Raw genomic sequence first — 21118 nt, 5'->3', positions numbered from 1 at the left:
TTTATTATTATTTGTTGGAAAGCAGCCATGCGCAATAAATGAATCAACAGCTTTATGTAAAACAAAACAAGAAATACTGGTAGTAATTTGTGTATAGCTGATTGCTATTTATGCAACGATGCATGAACACTTGATGTGTCCATAAAAAATGTAATTGTGGGTTTTGTTTTTTTGGCTTGAAGCATAGTGTCAAGGTACACCTGTAGGTGGTAAAGAATCAGAGGGTATGCAAGGTCACTCCATAGTTTTGTAGTTGCCATTTTTAAAAGTTTCTGAAAAGCACGTGCACCAGCCTTTCTGATTTTTGTTAAATCCTTTTTGACACTTGACACTATTGGTAATTGTCAAAGACCAGTCTTCTCACTTGGTGTATTTCAACATATATGCATAAAATAAAAAATCTGTGCAAATTTGAGCTCAATTCGTCGTCGAAGTTGCGAGATTAACTATGAAAGAAAAAATACCCTTGTCACACAAAGTTGTGTGCTTTCAGATGCTCGATTTGGAGACCTCGAAATTTATTTCCGAGGTCTTGAAAGCAAATTCGTGGAAAATTACTTCTTTCTCTAAAGTTTTGTCTCTTCAGAGGGAGCCGTTTCTCAAAATGTTTATACTATCAACCTCTCCCCGTTACTCGTTACCAAGTATGGTTTTGTGCTAATAATTATTTTGAGTAATTATAAATAGTGTTTACTGCCTTTAAATGTAGGGTTATAGATTGCTTATTGGTCAACATTTAACCAGTCAACATAATATTAATTGACAAAATTATAAAGAAGGATGAAATGAAAGTCACATGCTCAAGTTTCAGCTGCTAATAGGGAATAGTCTGTACTTGCTTTGAAAACTGCAAAAAGCTGTCATTGTACTTTCACAAGAACGTCAAATACATTAATCCATGTTCAGCGAGTTGAAACCAGGTACCAACCGCATAGATCTGGCTTAGCATTTGCAAATGAACACCAACCCTCAGAAACCTAAGAAGTAATTCATGCATGAAGCATTTATCAGGTTCATATGTTTTTGTGTGTTCTCATTTTTCCAAACCATATTTCAAAGGGGATCCGTTCTCAATCTCAAAATAGTTTATAACTATCAACAGCTGCAGCTCTTCTCACCAAGTCAGTTTTTAGGGTCATTAATTTTTTAAAGTACATACATATTTAGCAATCTATACTCTTCCACCTAAGGCATCATTGAAAACATGTTTGGTTTAATTTAAAAGAAACATGGCCCTGTTCTTATAAACCATGGGTAATTTACATACCAGCACCTTTAGATGTAAATGTCCTTAACCTTAAAATAAACACCTGAGGAATTTCATGGAGGCCATCATGATCGGTGCAAGTAAAGTCCCAAGACTGTTAGTTCTATTTAAAACATGTTGTTATTATATTTGTCCAAAAAAATTCCACAACCAAAATGTTTTGGAGAAAACCCACCAACTAATTTAAGAAAAGCTAACCCGATTTCAACTTTCTGCAGTCAGACCTGGAATTCTTCATTTTGACCTAAATTTGTGCAAAGTGTTTTTTTTGTTGGAATCACTTTATGGAAATACATTGAAATTTTCCCAAGACCATGATGGGCATGATTGCCATGTTCAGAGATGAGATTGTTCAGACTTTTGGCTGAATTCAGACTTTTTATGTCGGCCTGGTGAAGAAAATCAGGCAATATTTTTTTCCACAAATAAAGAAATCCTGCTCATTGGTCTACTTCTCTGGTGCTTTGGATACTGTTTCCAAAAGCTCCTTGGAATCTATAATTCCAGGGGTTACAAAACGGTAGAAATGCCATCATTTCAACAAACCTTTAAATTTGTATCCAAGTTTCAGACTTTTTCGTTAGTAATGACTCTCACCCCTGCATGTTATAAGAAGATACATGGTTGCTAGCATTGGGAATAATGTTCACCTTCATCTCAGTGTTGAGTAGACGAAACATCTTTTAAAGGGAGAGTATACATGTACCCTTGGTAAAAATTAATGACCATAAAAATTTACTTGATAGAAGCATTGCGGCCGTTGATGGCAATATTAAGAAGAAATTCCCGTCAGAAGATTGGGGTTTTAGAAAGAAAGTTTCAAAAACATTTCAGTCTGAGAAATGTTTCTCAGATAATGTGTTCTTGACCTGCATGTATGCGGACGTAAGCGCTCTAGACTTTCGGCGATATCCAGCAAATACTAACACCTTTTGAGATGATATTTTCACAGTTTAATTGTATTGTATTACCTACATGTACACACATTTATACTGGTTTAAAACAATCGAGAGGTTCCAAAAACAATAGGTATGCCTTTAAATCGACATCCTTAAAGGCACTGGACCCGTTTGGTAATTGTCAAAAACCAGTCTTCTCACTTGGTGTATCCCAACATATGCATAAAATAACAAGCCTGTGAACATTTTTGACTCAATTGGTCATTGACGTTGCAAGAAAATGGTGAAAGAAAAACAAACACCCTTGTTGTACAAAATAGTGTGCTTTCAGATAGGAATAGAGGAATAAAAGGCTTCTAGCCATAAGTCTCTTATTATTTTAGTGAAAAATTACCTCTTTCTCAAAAACTACAGTACGTCAGAGGGAGTTGTTTCTCACAATTTTTTGTACTATAAACAGCTCTTAAAGCCATTGGACCCTTTCGGTACAGAAAAAAAAATAAAAGTTCACAGATATACAAATAATTTACAGGGTTTACAGAAGGTAATGGTGAAAGACTTCTCTTGAAATATTAGTCCCTGAAATGCATTACTTTTTGAGAAAACGGTAAAACAGTATAAATTTATTTTAAACACATGTCATGACACGGCGAAACGCGCGGAAACAAGAGTGGGTTTTCTCCCGACTCCGATGACCGATTGAGCCTAAATTTTCACAGGTTTGTTGTTTTATATATAAGTTGTGATACACGAAGTGTGGGACTTGGACAATACTGTTTACCGAAAGTGTATAATGGCTTTAAACGGTTTTATGCTAATATATATTTTGAGTAATTACCAATAGTGAACAGTGCCTTTAAAGTGTCTTAAGGACATTTAAATTTAAGTCCTTGTATATGTATGTCCTACCTAGACAATGAAACTCCATTAAGTTCAACCTTGGTTCTAAAGGAAGACAAGACAGGATAGGTCCTTGACTTGCCCGTGAGGATAATGGTCGCTTGTTTTGATTTCTCTGTGCTCTCACTCTTCATGACTTGTTAAGGGAGGTGTTTGTCTCAATGCTCTGAGTGAACGCCTTCCCTTGACATTTACAGAAGATCTTCAGAATTTAACGAGGCATTTATATTCCGTGGATTATCGGGGAAAATCAAGTCATAAATCATTATCACTACCTGCTTGTGGTAAATATTCAGTATTCACGCATTGAGTTAGACATCATACTTTTGATATGAGACAATGAAATTAGCTGTTGCAAACTGCTTATTACATTTGAACCCCTAGCAGAGTCTTTCTCGAAGACTACAAAACTGGAGAAAGACTCTGCTAGGGTAAAAATGTCAGGGCACTAGCTATTTTATTAGTTAGAAATGAACAAAATAAATGAGCAATGTCTTAATCTACATAATGTGTAAAAGCTATTTTTATTTATAATCAATACTGTCAGGTGCAAACTGAAACATATGTCATCTGGGGTGGATTTCACAAAGAGTTAGGACTAGTCTTATCTCGAGTTAGGACCAGCTACTCGTCCTAACTTAGGACTATCCATGCAATTTGTATATCTCCTAGGACTAGTCCTAAGTTAGGACTAGTCCTAACTCTTTGTGAAATCGACCCCTGGCCTTCTTCTGAAAAAGCACCATTCAGCATGTAATTGTCACATAGTAATTGTCAACATGAAACAAATGTACATGAAGGAAATATCATAGTTTAGTTTAGATGCTTAGTACTTTGATGTATTTTTTTAACACAAGATTTTGAAAACAATTCTTATTAATCCACAAACCTTTTTGATGTGTCAAATTGATAAGAACCAGGGGTCAATTTCACAAAGAGTTAAGACTAGTCCTAACTTAGGAGAGTCCTAGGAGATACTAAAAACATCTCGAGATAAAACTAATTTTAATCTTTGTGAAATCCACCCCTGGCCTGGAATTAAATGCATTGTAAAAGAGGACAACAAATATTATCCCCATTGACGTAGCCTTGATCAAGGCGCTACAGCCAGCCGCGATCTGCAAAATCCCAGTCCCCATCACTGAATTCCACCAGTGCACCCCCATACATAACACAGTGCATATAATACGTATACAGCGTATGTACACACATACGTACTGTACACACATACGTACTGTACATGTACATGTACCATCTGTATACGGTACACTTACGGTACATGGAGCCACGTGTGCGAGGTTGAAAGTAGAAAGACACGACCGTACTCACGACTACGCTATACTGTTCTCGCTGTACAATGTATGGTAATGTACATTTGTGTATGCACTGCATGCGTGTGCAGCGAACCGGGCCGGGGAACAGTACGTCAACAGCCTTGATCAAGGCTACCATTGACGAAGTATTGTCGATACAGAGTAGGCAAGATGTCTCTATTTAGTGTGCTGTTGTCCCTGGTGCCCCTGAAAATCCTGCAGTCATGGCCATTCATTTTCTTCCACTAAAAACTTATTGGCCTTGCCCTTAAAGACAGTGGACACTATTGGTAATTGTCAAAGACTAGCCTTCACAGTTGGTGTATCTCAACATATGCCTAAAATAACAAACCTGTGAAAATTTGAGCTCAATCGGTCATCGAACTTACGAGATAATAATGAAAGAAAAAATACCCTTGTCACACAAAGTTGTGTGCGTTTAGATGCTTGATTTCGAGACCTCAAGTTCTAAACTTGAGGTCTCGAAATCAAATTTGTGGAAAATTACTTCTTTCTCGAAAACTATGGCACTACAGAGGGAGCTGTTTCTCACAATGTTTTATACCATCAACCTCTCCATTACTCGTCACCAAGAAAGGTTTTACGCTAATAATTATTTTGAGTAATTACCAATAGTGTTCACTGCCTTTAACCACATTAAATGTTTCTCAAAATGCTTCACTATATTTTAAGAGTGATTACCAAACGTGTACCTTCCCTTTAATGGTGATTATTATTCTGTATTTTTTTATCCTGCAGTTACAACGTCAGACAGAGAAAAAATCTTAGACACTTTGTCATCATGCAGCCTGGGTATTCTTTCAATCTTTGTACTTGAGGTATGTCCTTCAATCTTCAATCGCTAATACACACATTTGATAAAATAATGTTATTATTTTATTTCATTATTCTATTAAAAACCACAAATTGTGGCCAAAGGCCCAAATTGCTATACAAAGAAAAATTATGTGTTGTGATTTGTTTTCACTTTTCAATTTTCTCATCTTATAGGTATGAAAAAGGTTTAAAGTTATGATTGTGAAATGTCATCAACAAACAATAAATAAAAATTAGTTATAAATTATAAATATTAATGTGAGACAAAGGCACACTCTAAGTTTCACAAATCAATTAGTACAGATTTGATTAGATAAGATTTAACTTGATTAGTTGACAGTCTGTGCTATGTAAAAATGTAGAAAGTTTTTACAAATAAATCTTTTTTTTTTTTTAAAGTACAATGGAAAGATAAGACAATATTTTCATATCTTGTGTGTACTCCAAACAATTATGCAAAAATTACAATGTATTTTTAGCAAAACATATAACTCACAAAATCTTTGAGTATTGTAACTCAACAGAAATAAAAGTGTATAATTCTTCTTGTGAATTAACTAAGCACCTTCTTAAACCACCCTATTGAATAAAATGTTGTGCTTATTACAAACTCCCAGACATAGGGAGCTGTTCCAATTATAGCTTCCCCAGTTCCCGCTACAAATTCCTTACAATTTCCCCACCCTGTTTTTGTTGGCAGCGGTACAACTATTTTCTTTTGTTGTTTACAAAAGTACATTTCAATATTGTTGTTATATCAGTTAATAACCAGGCAGTTATTTATCGAGCTGGAACCTTCGACACGTATCCCCGTTTGTTTGGGCAAGCTAGTAGTCCTGAACATAAAGGGAACTGCATGTAACAATCTGTGCTTCACCAAACTTGGAGAATACCCAGCACATTCTCACGGCTCCCAAAATAAAAACCAGGGACTTTTCTCAATTTTTTTTCTTCTCACCAGTTGTGTCTATTGTTAAAGTTAATCAGTGATCAATTCAATATGGACAGGATTTCTGGGAATAAAAGTCCTTGGTTTGTATGTATTTAATCTAATAGCCCATAAAGGCGATAAAGCTTCAATACTCTAGTACCATATAATAATCTTAGAAGGTTACATGTATGTATCTTATGTGTATCAAACAAAATGTGTTATATTGCTTTTGCCAGGGTGCGATGAGTTTAGACTTTTTTCTTCAGGCTGAAAAAAAAGACTTAACAAACATGTAGGCCTATACATTACGCATGTTACAAAACATTCATGTATGTAAGCTTTTTATGAAGCATTTTGGTACTTTTTCAAAATGTCCACAAATTTACATTTAACTTACTTATCTTACTTGTAGATAATGATAGTGGAAAGCTTCCCTTCAAATATTACTAACTGAGGCTTTGTAGTTTTTGAGAAATGGGTAAAACAAGTCACAAAATAATTTTTGTCTCAAGTGAGACGAAAATTATGTTGGTATGTAAAATCCCATTAACCAGATATGGTATTATACCATAAACAAAACATAACGGGTAAATGCTAAAACTGAGACGAAAATTATTTATTTTACTCATTTCTCAAAAACTACAGCACCTCAGTAAGTAAAATTTCAAGGGAAGCTTTCTACTATCATAATCTTCAAACTGTGTAAGTTTAAAGTAAATCTGTGGACATTGTGTTTTGTGTTTGGAAAAAGTACATAGACCCTTTAACAAACAAACAAACAAACCAAAAAACAAACAAACAAACAAACAAACAAACAAACATGTAGGCCTATTGATACGCATGTTACAGAACATACATGTAAGCTTTATATTAAAGATGCTTACTGGTAAGCACGCTAAAGTGGTAACTGTTGCAGAAAAATAGCTGGGCTTACCAAAACCGAATGCAATACTTTTAGTTACTAACAAACAAAAGTCAAACGTCAAGGCAAATATAACGCACTACCACTATTGTACACACTCTGTATAACAAGATGAAATTAACCTCAAGCTAAAAAGATGTTTGTACAAATTTTTGTTTTTGATAAATTCTGTCCATCTCCGAATGCCCGTTTTTTATATATATTTATTTTCCAATTTTAAGAACATATTATACATGTATGTCTGAGAGGTTAATTAATTAATGTTCTGAAATCAATGATCTCAAGGATACATCGTGGGAAACTGGTTTGTGGTGATTAACAACACAGCTACTCTTGTTTACTTGTAGATGAAATATTTAATGAATTTTTGTGCCCCTATAACAGCAGCTGCAATATGTCACAAGATTTTACCCTATTCTCACTCGAACCACAAAGGTAAAAGTAAAGGTCATACTTATTATTACATTTAAAAACAATTACGAATGTTCGCCATGTAAACACAGTATCCACATTTCTAAAACAAACTACAATTCCGTTTGGTGTTATTTTACAAAAAGGAATGGCCTCATTTGCATGATCTGTAAACACTAACAAACTTTAATTTATTTTTATCAAATTAACAGTAATAATTTATTTTTCAAATAGTTTTGAAATAAATTATTAGTTGGTATTTTTATTTCCTCGCCAGGTTGTCGTCAGAATTTTCAGTACTGGTGCTCATTTCAGAAGAAGAAAATTTGAGGTTGGTAAAAACAAAAGTAGTGGTTTTGCTTTTTTTTGCAAATTTGTTTCAATAAGAAAGTTTTGTGCGTCAACGCTTCATTCTTTTGAAATCATATCATGTTAGTTTAGTTGTATTGGCCTACATTTATAAAGGATTAAAACAATCAACATACTTCCAAAAACCGAAGGTGTGTTTATTTTGCCTTACTATGTACAGTTTTTGAACAAAATATCCCCTAATTATCCTCTAAACATGTATGTGGAAAATTTGATAGAATTTCCTGATACATAAGAACATGGAAACATGACTCGGGTGGCTGCACTTCTCTAAGAAATCAGCCTTTTACTGTCCCGCCAAGAAATCAACTTGAAAAACTCATCTTTTTTAGAGACACATGAGCTGCATCTGGACGTTGATAGAGACCTTAAAGGCACTGGAAAATTTTGGTAATTGTCAAAAACCAGTATTCTCACTTGGTGTATCCCAACAAAAGCATAGCCAAAAAAAAATTTTGAAAATGTGGGCTCAATTGGTCATGGAAGTTGCAAGAGAATATGGAGAGAAAAAAAACACCCTTGTTGCACAAATTGTGTGCTTTGATCTACCTAATAAAAAACTTCAGCTAAAGCCTGTTATTATTTCAATGAGAAATTACCACTTTCTCAAAAGCTATGCTACTTTAGAGGGTGCAATTTCTCACAGTGTTTTATACTATCAACAGCTCTCCATTACTCATTACCAAGTAAGCTGTTATGCTAAGTAACATTATTTTGAGTAATAACCAATAGTGTCCAGTGCCTTTAAAGCCTTTGTAGATTTCTACAAAGAATCAGTTCAGTATGAAAGGCCAGAAGACAGTTAAGGATTTGGTTTCTTTTTTAACCTTTGTTGATTGGGGCTTTGTTGTGGAGTCTTTTGAGCCGACGCGCAGAATGAGAGTGGTTTCTTTCAGTATCAGTTTCAGATTAGAAATGTCATTTTTGTACTCCTTCGTACTGGCTGGAAAATGAACTGTAGAAAAGGAACAAAAGTATGAATAGTTTCCAAATTAAAGAGAAAACAAGAAAAATGTTGTGTACAATCATTACTGGCCCTCTTTGGAAAGCTTTACTTTTCCTAGTACTACCTGAAATACAAAATGGTTTGAGTGCTTTTTACCTTCATGTTTCTTTGGTTTGCCGATTTTTTTTAAACAAAAATAGTAATTGGTAGATTGCCAACCCGCTAATCTGGAGGTTCCAGGTTAAAGTCCTGCTTTAGTCATCTGTTTTCTTTGTTAAAGGGAAGGTACACATTTGGTTATTACTCAAAACAAATACCAACTTAAAACCGACTTGGTAACGAGCATTGGAGAGCTATTGATAGTATAAAACATTGTGGGAAGCGACTCCCTCTGAAGTAATGTCGTTTTTGAGAAAGAGGTAATTTCTCACTCAAATAATAAAAGACTTCTAGCTAGAAGTCTTTTATTCCTATCTGAAAGCACACAAATGCGTCCAACAAGGGTGTTTTTTATTTCATCATTTTCTCGCAACTTCGATGACCAATTGAGCCAAAATTTTCACAGGCTTGTTGTTTTATGGTTATGATGGGATACACCAAGTGAGAACACTGGTCTTTCACAATTACCAAACGTGTACCTTCCCTTTAAACCTAAAATTTACATTAATTTCTAAGCAAGTAATTTTCATGATTACAAATTTCTAAGAAGCTGCTTGATTTCTAAGCCAGTGGGTCACATGTGTTGTGTCGTCGTCTAGCCTGTTTCACTCCACTGCAGGAGGAAAGCCTCTTCACCAATTCTCCATCTCATTCTATCCTGCGCTCTCTATTGCCAAGCAATGCCCCTGTGTGTGCTTAGGTCATGTGTTGTGTAACGCATGTAAAAGAACCCAGTGCACTTATCGAAAAGAGAAGAGGTTCGCCCCGGTGTTCCTTGCTGTGGCTGCTGTATGCGCCATAGCACCTTGTGAACCCTTATAAGTTGCTGCATATAAATGGGTCTCAGAATTCATTCTGCAATAACCTATCTTTCTGAAATTTTGTATGTACTCGGCGCCTTGAGTACCTTGTTTGGTAGATACGTGTGCTATATATAAGACTTCGATATTATTTTTATTATTATTATTTCTCTGTGTTTTTATTTCTAGATATTTGATGCATGCGTCGTCTTACTGACGTTTGTATTAGACCTTGTATTCTATGTCAGCAATGTACAGACGACCAACCCCTTCACCAGAGCGTTCTCCTTACTCATTATCCTAAGACTCTGGAGATCTGGGGGTATTCTGCGACGTGAGTAAATTTTTTGACTGTTTAAGCCCGGTTCATACTTCCCTGCGAATGCGATACAATTTTTTTCCGTCACAAACTCGACTCCTGCGAACATTTGCTGTGAAACATTCGCTGCAAAAACAGCAAACTTTTACGTCACAAACTCGCCACAAATAATTCGCAACAGTTGAGCTGCGTTCAACACCTGCAAACATCCGCTGTGAAACATTCGCTGCGAAAACAGCCATGTGACTTGGAAGTTCGCTTTGCATTGGCATTCGCAGGAAGTATGAACCAGGCTTTAGAATTACACTTGCACTGTCTAACTGCTACTAAAATAATGGTTCAAATAATTGGTACAAACTTTGGGAGTAAAACGAAAGACGTTTGTTTTTGTTTTGTTAGGAGAGAAGAAGAGAATAAGGGAGGAGACGGCGTGTGAGTTACAGATGGAGAAATATGCAAGAAGGCAAGCTGAAGCCCAAGCAGATGCATTGCAGGTTCAGTGTGATCAGCAGCTGGTAAGGGCTTTATCGTTTTCCCTGTATGCTAGCATATTTTTTGGGGGTGAGATATCACCCAACATCACCAAAAGCAAGGCAAAATTCCCTGCAAACCTGTGAAATACGCTTCAGGTAGGTGGGGAATTCCATGCTACCGCAACTGCCGATGCTTTCCTTGCGGTAAGCAGAGCCACGAAACTGGGCCCTGAAAGCCACTTAAAGGTGGGCTATCGACCCAAATCAAACCAACTGTCACCAGGGGCACATTCCACCTACTCCTAGGGGCTGAGACAGGGTTACCGCCTTCATACAGTCAGTAAGGTTACGGTTACTAGCTGGAATGCCATGTTACAAGTACCATCTTCGGCTGGTATCCTGCTCATTTTTCTGTAAGCATAAAAATTTTCAGCAACATTTTCTGCTTAACTAGCTCTATGAAATTGGGACCTGCTTACAGGAATCTCTGGTAAGTTAGTGTGCCTTTCGTTTCGGTTACTGCAAATACCAGTTAGGAAAATAGCATTAAACAGTTTGTGCTGCATACAGGCTTTATAAAAGACAAAATAAGAGTCTTCAAGACACTAGGTGGCAGCAGATACACCATTATTCTCATCATGGACATCACACATTTTTTAATTTTTGTTCCTGCTAGTCTGCTGCCCCCTAGCATTGCAGAACAAAGAAAAATGGACTGGCCTATCCATATGTTAATTTTTTTTTTTTTTACCCAGTCGGTTTGTGCTAATGGCTAAGGGCTGGCCCCATTAGCTGAAATCAGCTGCCACAGAACTGTTGTAAAATGCATTGACACAGTAAGAGTCAAATTTCTTTTTTCTCTGTATAGACATATTTTCAAGATTTTATCCTGCAAGTCTACCGAAGTCTCAGGCTATTTGTTGTAACTAGGGGTTAAACAAAGAAAAATAGACTGGAGCAAACAGACTTGGTCAGCCTACAATTTATTCTTAACATTTACCCGGTCAGTTTCCCTTGTGGTGTATTACTCGATATTATTTGTTGTAATGATGATTTTTTGTCCACCTCTCTCAATTTCTAGAAAGAGATAGCTTACTTGAGAAACTTCCTTCATCAGAATAATCTGGATCCAGACACGACAAAGCTGGACTTCTTGCCAAACTACCGAGCCAGTGCCTCCATCACAACAAGTGCAATTGAGTGGGATAAAGCCGACACGTTAAGAGTCAATGGAAAACTCAGTAAAGGTGAGAGAAAGAAGAAGAGTTTAAATTTGAATCCAGAGTGTCATGTCTGAGTGGTTTAGAGCACTAAGTTCTGGTGGCTAAGTCATGGAGTGTTGGTCTGAATCTCGGTCATGACATGTGTATCTATAAGAGCTGAGAAAGAATAAAGGAACGTTATTGCCCCAATGATCATGGCACTAATCAATCATTGATACGTTATTTTCAAATGCACTACTTATATAACAACTAGTTCACAAAGAGGAACGGCATGTAAAAAACCACTGAGCCAACATGACTCTCCATTCTTCTTGTACTTTAGTGATCTGTATTGTTACATCACATTTTGCTTGGCAAAAAGATTGACTCACTGACTAACTCATTTCTATCCTGGTTCACACTTCATATGAATGGGGAAAGTGAATTTTCCAATGTCACAATTGAAAATCATCCCACACTGGTGGGTTGAATTCATTTTTGCAGTGTGAAGCTAACTTGAGATGAATATTGATGATGTGTGACACGATGACCCAATAGTGCAAAAAGAACAAAAGTTCTAACTTATAGGTCAAAATTTTGACATTCCCTTTTGAGGAATTAATGGTTATTGAAAGTAGTGGGTCTATCTGAGATCCATGGATGTGTATAGACGCAACAATGGTGCAGGCCTTAAACCTTGCTCTTGAAAGGGCACTGAAGTTTTCCTTTGGTGATGGGCACTTCTGTGAGGAAAATGTCCAATAACATTTGCTGTGGGCGCTGTGGGTCTATTCGAGGACTGATGGTGTACTTTCCTTAATTGTTTCAAGTGTTTTATTTGTTTTGTTTTGTCAGATCCTTCATTAGACAGCATTGCCTCCATGTCGTCAACGAAAGACCCCGCCTCGACGTCCTCTACACAGAACATCTACAGCCAGCCTCCGACGACAATATCGGACACACCGAGCTCGCCAGCTCTCACCACCGTCGAGAGTCATCCGACAACGAATGAGACAAAGCCCTCACTCACACCCAGTGTGGGTCAGTCAAATGAGGGTTACATGTCGGACGAGGATCGTGGTGCTTCGTCGAGGGTCAACATGGAGGGTGGTTCGGTTAACATGGCGTTTGAGGAAGATTCCTCGCCTCAGAATGGCCATAATGAAAGTGGTTCAAGAACAGGTAAGTCATTTCAAGTGTCTTGAGAGAACCTTGTCGAATTTGTTATTAAAAATACATATTTAGGGGTAACAATTAACGCAATGAAACCCCTTTGCAGCAGTATTATAAGATTTGATTGATGTAAAATAGTTGGGTGATATCTATTGGTAACCAAAAAATCCTTGTTTAAAAAAAACTAATTTTGTTTACCTTGGACCTATATTCTCTGGACAAAGGTAAACCTATGCAAAATATCAAAGTTTTATATATATAGCTGATATAGGCGGCATGGTCAGCTAGTGTATTAAGCGCCCGCCTCTCACAACTGTGGGGCCATATGTAAATGGAGTTGTGCCTTGGTTCTCTCCTATGCCACCACCTGGAACACTTTGGATTTTAGGCCTAGGCCCACTACCCTAGTTCTTTAGTCCTCGTGATTTAGAGAGTCTGTAAATCCTCTAAAATGTGACACCAGGAGGTCAGGGGGCTTCATCCTTTAGACCAAGGGGAGACCCAAACCCACTACCCTACATGTAGTTCTTTATTCCTCGTGATGTAGAGAGTCTGTAAATCTTCTAGTGACACCAGGAGGTCAGGGGGCTTCATCCTTTAGACCAAGGGGAAACCCAAACCCACTACCCTAGTTCTTTATTCCTTGTGATGTAGAGAGTCTGTAAATCCTTTAAAATGTAACACCAGGAGGTCAGGGGGCTTCATCCTTTAGACCAAGGGGAGACCCAACCCCACTACCCTAGTTCTTTATTCCTCGTGATGTAGAGAGTCTGTAAATCTTCTAGTGACACCAGGAGGTCAGGGGGCTTCATCCTTTAGACCAAGGGGAGACCCAAACCCACTACCCTAGTTCTTTATTCCTCGTGATGTACAGAGTCTGTAAATCCTCTAAAATGTGACACCAGGAGGACAGGGGGACTTCATCCTTTAGACCAAGGGGAGAACCAAACCCACTACCCTAGTTCTTTCTTCGTGTTGATGTAGAGAGTCTGTAAATCCTCTAAAATGTAACACCCAGGAGGTTCAGGGGGGCTTCATCCTCTAGACCAAGGGAAGACCCAATCCCACTACCCTAGTTCTTCATCCATGGTGATGTAGAGAGTCTGTAAATCTTTTGAAATTGTTTTTCTCTGTGCAGATTCAGATGGTGGTGAAGCTCAATTACGGATTGAATTGGAGGAAATTAGGAGACTTTCCGAAGAAGCACTACAGAGTGAGCTAGCATCTTCGAATACAATGGAAGTGGTAAGACAATTTATATTCTTTTGCAACTTTTGTTTTTCAATTCTTCTTAAAAAAGAAAGACAATTTTTCTAACACAATTGTCAGAAGGCCTCTTGAGGTCAGTGCTACATGGAAAAGTGAAGGGGCACTCCGGGTAAGGGCTTCAAGGGAGAAATAATTAACCCAATCAATATCAGACAAGGCGCACTGGAAGACAAGAGGCAGTGTTTTTTAAATTTTTGTTTACCTTTGAAAGTCAAATAAGATTAGTCTTATCCACAAAGGAAACTTAAGTACTAGTGCCAAACACCACCCCTCTACTACTGTCAAAGCAATTTTAAAAAGTGCTGAAGTGTTCTCTCGAAAAGAGCGCCATTTGTGCTGTACATGCTCTCTGGTGCTTGATGTAAATTGCGTCTTCAGCCAGGACCTTTATTTTTCTATTTTTCAACTTTATTTTTTCTTTTATTTTGATAGGATGGTATTCCAACCACGTCATTGTGATCCGTTACTGATGAAGCAGAGATAACCATGACAACAGTAACTATGAACAACCAAAGCAAGTATATGTCATCATGTGATGTAGACGGTACAAATGTCAGACACATTCTGTGCCTGAAGACTGTGCAGATCAACTGCTGTAAAAGCCTGGTTCTTACTTCCTCTGCAAATGTGAATGCGATACAAATTTTAGCAACTAATTATTCGCAATGTGTTCAACTCCTGCGAAACCTTTGCTGCAAAAATAGCTATTTGATGTCAAAATTTGTATCGCATTCACATTTGCAGGAAGTATGAGCCAGGCTTAACTCCTTGTCATAAACACTTAGTCTATTCAATTCTGTGTGTGGCCGTTTCAGTAAGACAGAATAATAACAACAGAGGGCGCTATTCATTTTTTGTATGCTTTAAGATTCAGTACTCCTATATTAATCCAAGAGCCAGATTGGTTTTTATCTAGATGTAACTGTAAATCATTCCTTTTTTGGTAATATTTTCTATTAAATTAACACAATTAAAAACTTTAGTTTAAGAGCAAGTGTTGGCATTTTCTCAGTTGATGAGCTTCTGCATGCTCTTAATCAGGATGTAGTGGTGCATGATGGGACGGATCAGCGCAATGCAACAATAAAACTGTGTAGGTAACTTATAAATGTTGCGAACGAGCTAAATTTTTAGCACAGAGCAAAAACACTGACATTAATTACTTCCAACGAATTTACACCAACAAAACTACACTATTTGTAATAGCGGTCCAATTTTTCTTGAACAGGAAGAGGTGACTGGGGGTTATAGGTCAGGGGAAAAGGTCCAATGAGCTTGTGTGTACGTCAGCCCACCCTAGCACCTTTGGTTGAGGCGCTGGGACCGAGTGAACTCTAGGGGTGTGCCAAAAGGTCTGTCTGCTGCCACCAAGGGTCTGAATACTTCCAAGTGCTATAATGCCTGGGGTGTGTTTTCGCGGTCTTGACCAATAGTTGTTTCGTTTGAATTGGGCTATTGTAACAGTTATTGGTTACAGCCGCGAAAAACGTACGCTGGGCATTAGAGCATTTGGAGACTTGCAAACACTTGGTGGCAGCAGACAGAGTTTGCAGAACATAGGGGTGTCTGAACATTGAGCAGTCTAGTACTAGCACCTTATTAAATTATCAGTACATGTCGAGTTAAGTTTTCTTAAATACTTAATTGTTTGTATGAAGAGTTTGTGTTGTGATTATTAACTCTTATTGAGTTAGCTTATTTATTTGCTGATATGTAGGTTTTTTTGTTGTTAGATGTGTGGCATGCAATATCGCTATAAGTCTTGCCTTGTGGTTTAAAAACTACATCTAGACACAAAATATATAAGGTTTTTTTTCCCGGCGAGTGCAGTCAGAGTGTTTTTGCTTCTTGGTTTATTGAGTATCAGTAACTAGATTTACAAAATTTTTACAGAATAATTGCATAGCACAAATTTGAATACTAATTCATGCAGGTATTTTGGTTATATATCACTTGTTACTGCTTTTTCTCTAAAAAGCTGGAGTTCGTCTTGGTGCAAGACGTTACTGTGTGGTTTCAGGTTAGTGTACATGCATGAATTGCACACAAAGGTGGTTCAGTTACCAGAATCGGCTTGTACCAAGACTAGGCCTCAGTCTGACAATGCAAAACACAGAATGAGAAATAATTGAACAATCTTATCAGCGTCTCAACTCTTGTGCTGAATAAGGCAGCAATCGGGGGCTAAATTAAATGGCACTGCATTATACTGTGGATTTCTTCTCTTATCTTCCTGCCACCTGGGTCCGACTACGTGGCTATGCTTACCGCCGGATTCTGAGCTTACGATCACCATTCTTCACTTGTACGGCAAGCGCCAAATTTATGCGCTAGCTGCTTACCCGCACAAGCCAAATTTTCCCGCTTATCCTTGAAAAATAGGCTTGCATAATAAAGCGAAGAATTCCCTGCTTCTGTAAGCGCCTATTCTTTGCTTACGGTACGTGTAGTTGGGCCCTGGTTTATTGAAGTACATGCACATTACAGGGCACTGTAGTAAGAGTAGAACTGTAGTAAGGCAAAGCCACACATTTGGGCCCTGTGTTTTGTTTTTTTCAATTTCAAGCGAAGCAGATATTGGAGATTCTTGCATAAATAATTTCTAATTAATGTATTCTATTTTTGAACAATTTTTTGTTTTTATAAGTGTGTGCCACATTGGTAAGATACCAATTAATTCAGATAAAATTGATTAGTTGAACTTTTGTTATTACAAGCAGGGTTAAAGTGCAGATTATTTTTGGTTTGTTTGTTCAATTAAGTTTGGTTTATTGTATTTTTTGTATGTGTCCTCGCTGTGGTTCAAGCGTTATATGAAGCTAGCCTGAAGATTAGGGCCCGATTTCATTGCTCTGCTCCAGCGTTAGCAACGAATCAGCTCTTACGGAAGCAGGGAATTCTGCACTTACGCCAATTGTATTTCATGGTTAACAGGGAATTTTTGCTTGTGCACCCGTGTACTTAGGGGTTCCTCGCTTACTCAGCTAGCACAGAAGTTTGGCGCTTGCCCTGTAAGTGGAGAATGGTTATGATTACTAATCGCAGTTGCAGAATTCGGTGGTAAGCAGAGCAATGATTTTGTTGTTGTGTGTTCCTGCTACATGTTCTGAGAAAAGTTTTGCTTGAATTGTGCATTGCGGTGTTGCTGGAACTGCGCATTGTACTATTGAGTTTTATGTTTTATATGGAGTTTAATATTGTTTATATGTTAGTATATTATTACTCACTTTTTTGGGTTATTTTATTTCTTGGTTGCAGTGGAGTCTAACTTACACAACTCATATTCATGCAATAGTTGAAGTGTTTTAGTACACCTAGTTTGTATGTACAAAGAAAAAGAGGTGATAAGTTTAATGCAAAAACATGTTCATTGATTGGTTTAGTATTATAATTGAAAGCGACCATTAATTAATCTTAGACAAGTAAAGATGATAACAATTAACGTGATAGGTCAATTTAAAGGGGTGGTAATGGTTGTTTAGGAACAAGGTGTTTATTAGCACCCCATGTTCACCCAAGGTCACTTAAATGGTCATGAACGCACCAGAGAGCATCCGATGTTTAAAGACACTGGACACTATTGGTAATTGTCAAAGAGATAATAATGAAAGAAAAACACCCTTGTAACAAGAAGTTGTGTGCTTTCAGATGCTTGATTTCGAGACCTCGAATTTTAAATCTGAGGTATCGAAATTAAATTTGTGGAAAATTGCTTCTTTCTCGAAAACAGCGTCACATCAGATGGAGCCGTTTCCCACAATGTTTTATACTATCAAAGGTTTGCTTTTTTTCATTCACACATTCACAAAACATTGAGTCTTATATATTGATCTGTATAAATATATTTGTATAAATTTGGTTGTTTATAACATTGATCATGGTGTATAACAATGCAACAACAAAAATAAGTTATTTAATTAAAATTGTAAATAGTCTACCAACAAGTGTAATTAAGCAAATTTTATAATAAATAATTGAAATTTATAAAAATATCAGTTGTGTATTGCAGTTGGTACTAAGAGGAGGGAGTAGTTTTAATTAATTGCAGGCTTGAAATTACACGGAGGCCATGGCCATGACCTTCTTTGCCCCTGGTTTTGGACTTGGTGCCCCTTTTGAAAGTGTGCCCCTGGTTTTGGACTTGGTGTCCCTTGTGAAAGTGTGCCCCTGGTTTTGGACTTGGTGCCCCCTTTCAATAGACTTGAAGTTTTACAGTGGAAGTACCCTTTGCAAAATGGAAATGGCCTTGCTTGCCACCTCAAAGATGTAATTCCAGGCCTTCTTTGGGCACTTTACCAGAGACTAACAAATGCTGTTCGTTAGAAGTGCCCTTTGCAAAATGGAAGTGGCCTTGCCCTCTCAAAGATGTAATTCCAGGCCTTCTTTTGGGCACTTTACCAGAGACTAACAAATGCTGTTCGTTAGAAGTGCCCTTTTGCAAAATGGAAATGGCCTTGCCCTGTCAAAGATGTAATTCCGGGCCTGCATTGGGCACTTTACTAAAGACTAACAAAATGCTGTTCGTAAATATCATTTCAGAGAAATTATTTACTGAAATCAAAATGTGATGTAGTTAATGTATCGAAGATTAAGAATCTTAATTTTGTTTTACCAACTGATTTTGTGATCAGCATTGTGTTATTTGGTGCAAGGTTGAAACAATTAAACTAATTAATCAGATGTGGATAATTGCTTTTCAATAATGGGTTTACAGATCACAGAAAGAACGTGAAATATCAAAGAGAGGTGTTTCATTCCTTTAATATGGTTGGGAACATCACAAGTGCATCAGGAACCAGACAAATTGTTGTCATTACATTTGAAAAGGTTATTTCTGTGTTTTGGGCATTACATATTAATTCACACAAAATACTTCTGCAAAACAACCATCGCTTTTATTGGTAACAACCACCATTTGTTAATTAAGTAGAAATTAGCTGATCTAGGTAAGGTGTCATAACATTGTACATAGCCTTTGGCGGGTTTCAGCTAATTTATGCTTTGCGGAGAAATGTGGTAAGCACTGAATTCCTTCTTAGCATCTCTAAAATTGAACTTAATGAGGTTAATTTCAAAGCTTTATAGGGCCACAATTTGCATTTCATTTGAAAAATATGCCTTGAATGTGTAAAGTTTAAGGTGTCATATCATGTGAATGCACTCGATTGTAAAAAAAAAAAAAAAAAAAAAAAAAAAAAACGTTCACAATAAAGCGTTTGCAATAAGGGATACAAATAACGACTGGAAAAAAAAAGTTATATTAAAAATGTCAAAGGGACATTATGCATTGCTGATTTGCAGTGTTGCTTCAGAATTAATGTGACTGGTCTCGAAATTTGTGTGAGTATTATGAAACCTCAGATCTCGTAGGTTTTTAAAATAAAACTTAGGCCTAAATTAAAATATAAAAAAACACAAGGGGTAAGTCCAGCAGTTTTATCAATTGTTGGGCATTAAATGTTAAAAATCACAAGGGGTAAGTTCAGCAGTTTTATCAAATTTGGGCCTAAAATTGTGAAAGTCACAAGGGGTAAGTCCAGCACTTTTATCAAATTTGGGCCCAAAAATTGAGAAAAATCACAAGGGGTAAGTTCAGCAATTTTATCAAATTTGGGCCTAAATTTGAAAATAAATCACAAGGGGTAGGCCCAAGTCTAGCATTTTCCTCAAATGTGGGCCTGAAATAATACAAAATCACAAGGGTTGTCCAGCAACTTTATCAAATTTGGACCCAAAATTGAGAAAAATCACAAGGGGTAAGTCCAGCAGTTTTTTTTTCAAATTTGGGCCTAAATTTGAAGAAAAAGACAAATCACAAGGGGTTAGTCCAGCAGTTTGATCGAAATTGTGCCCAAAATTGAGAAAAATCACAAGGGGTTAGTCCAGCAAGTTTATCAAATTTTGGCCCAAAATTGAGAAAAATCACAAGGGGTTAGTCCAGCAATTTAATCAAATTTGGGCCCAAAATTGGAAAAAAATCACAAGGGGTAAGTTCAGCAATTTTATCAAATATGGGTCCAAATTTGAAAGAAAAATCACAAGGGTTAGGCCCAAGTCTAGCATTTTCCTCAAATTTGTGCCTCAAATAATACAAAAATCACAAGGGGTAAGTCCAGCAACTTTATCAAATTTGGGCTCAAAATTGAGAAAAATCACAACAGGTAAGTCCAGCCGTTTTACCAAATTTGGGCCCAAAATTGAAGAAAATTTTTTACAAGCAGTTTTTTTCAAATTTGGGTCTAAAATTGAGAAAAAATCAGAAGGGGTATTGTCCAGCACTTTTATCATTTTTTTTGTTGAGAAAATTAGAAAAATCACATAAGGGTTGGTACAGCATTTTTATCAAATTTGGGCCAGTGTTGCACTTTTATCAAATTTTTGTAAAAAAAAAATGAGAAAAATCACAAGGGGTAGGTACAGCATTTTTATCAAATTTGGGCCTAAATTTGAAAAAGAAAAAAAAATCACAAGGGGTTTTATCGAAATTGGGCCAAAAATTTAGAAACAATACCAAGGGTTAGTCCAGCAACTGTATCAAATTTGGGCCCAAAATTGAAAAAATTTAGAAAAATCACAAGGGGTTACAGCAATTTTGCCAAATATGGGTCCCAAATTTAGAAAAATCACAAGGGTCCAGCAGTTTTATCAAATTTTGGTCAAAAATTTGACAAAAATCATAAAGTATAAGTCCATCAGCTTAATCAAAAGGGCCAAGTTCAGCAGGTTTAATTAAGTCTAGGCCAAACAATTGAAAAATCACAAGGGTAAGTTCAGCAGTTTAAATCAAATTAAAAAACCCATAAGGGGTTAGTCAAACAATATCAAATTCACAAGGGGTATGCCTATGTCCAGCAGTTTAATCAATTTTTTGTTTCAAAAATTAGGGTTGGTTTAGGGTTAAATCTCAAAATTCCTTTCCACATTGCAA

General features: G+C 36.9%; 1 protein-coding gene across 2 annotated transcripts in view; it reads left to right on the top strand.

Annotated features, from left to right (window-relative positions):
- LOC139941976 (voltage-gated hydrogen channel 1-like) overlaps window positions 1-17552 on the top strand; it is a 36180-nt gene extending 18628 nt beyond the window's left edge. For both annotated transcript variants that reach the window (XM_071938625.1, XM_071938626.1), the window contains 8 exons: window positions 5139-5218; window positions 7758-7811; window positions 9944-10088; window positions 10473-10588; window positions 11628-11793; window positions 12604-12930; window positions 14060-14166; window positions 14623-17552. In XM_071938625.1, the coding sequence (XP_071794726.1) occupies window positions 5139-5218; window positions 7758-7811; window positions 9944-10088; window positions 10473-10588; window positions 11628-11793; window positions 12604-12930; window positions 14060-14166; window positions 14623-14649 (1022 nt within the window). In that variant the 3' untranslated portion in view covers window positions 14650-17552. The remainder of the gene's footprint in view (window positions 1-5138; window positions 5219-7757; window positions 7812-9943; window positions 10089-10472; window positions 10589-11627; window positions 11794-12603; window positions 12931-14059; window positions 14167-14622) is intronic.
- The last annotated feature ends 3566 nt before the right edge of the window (window positions 17553-21118 follow it).

This window comes from Asterias amurensis, chromosome 9, assembly GCF_032118995.1.
Source record: "Asterias amurensis chromosome 9, ASM3211899v1".
Classification (NCBI taxonomy): Eukaryota; Metazoa; Echinodermata; class Asteroidea; order Forcipulatida; family Asteriidae; genus Asterias; species Asterias amurensis.
The sequence above is the reverse complement of the archived record's forward strand: the minus strand, read 5'-3'. Positions and strand labels throughout refer to the sequence as shown.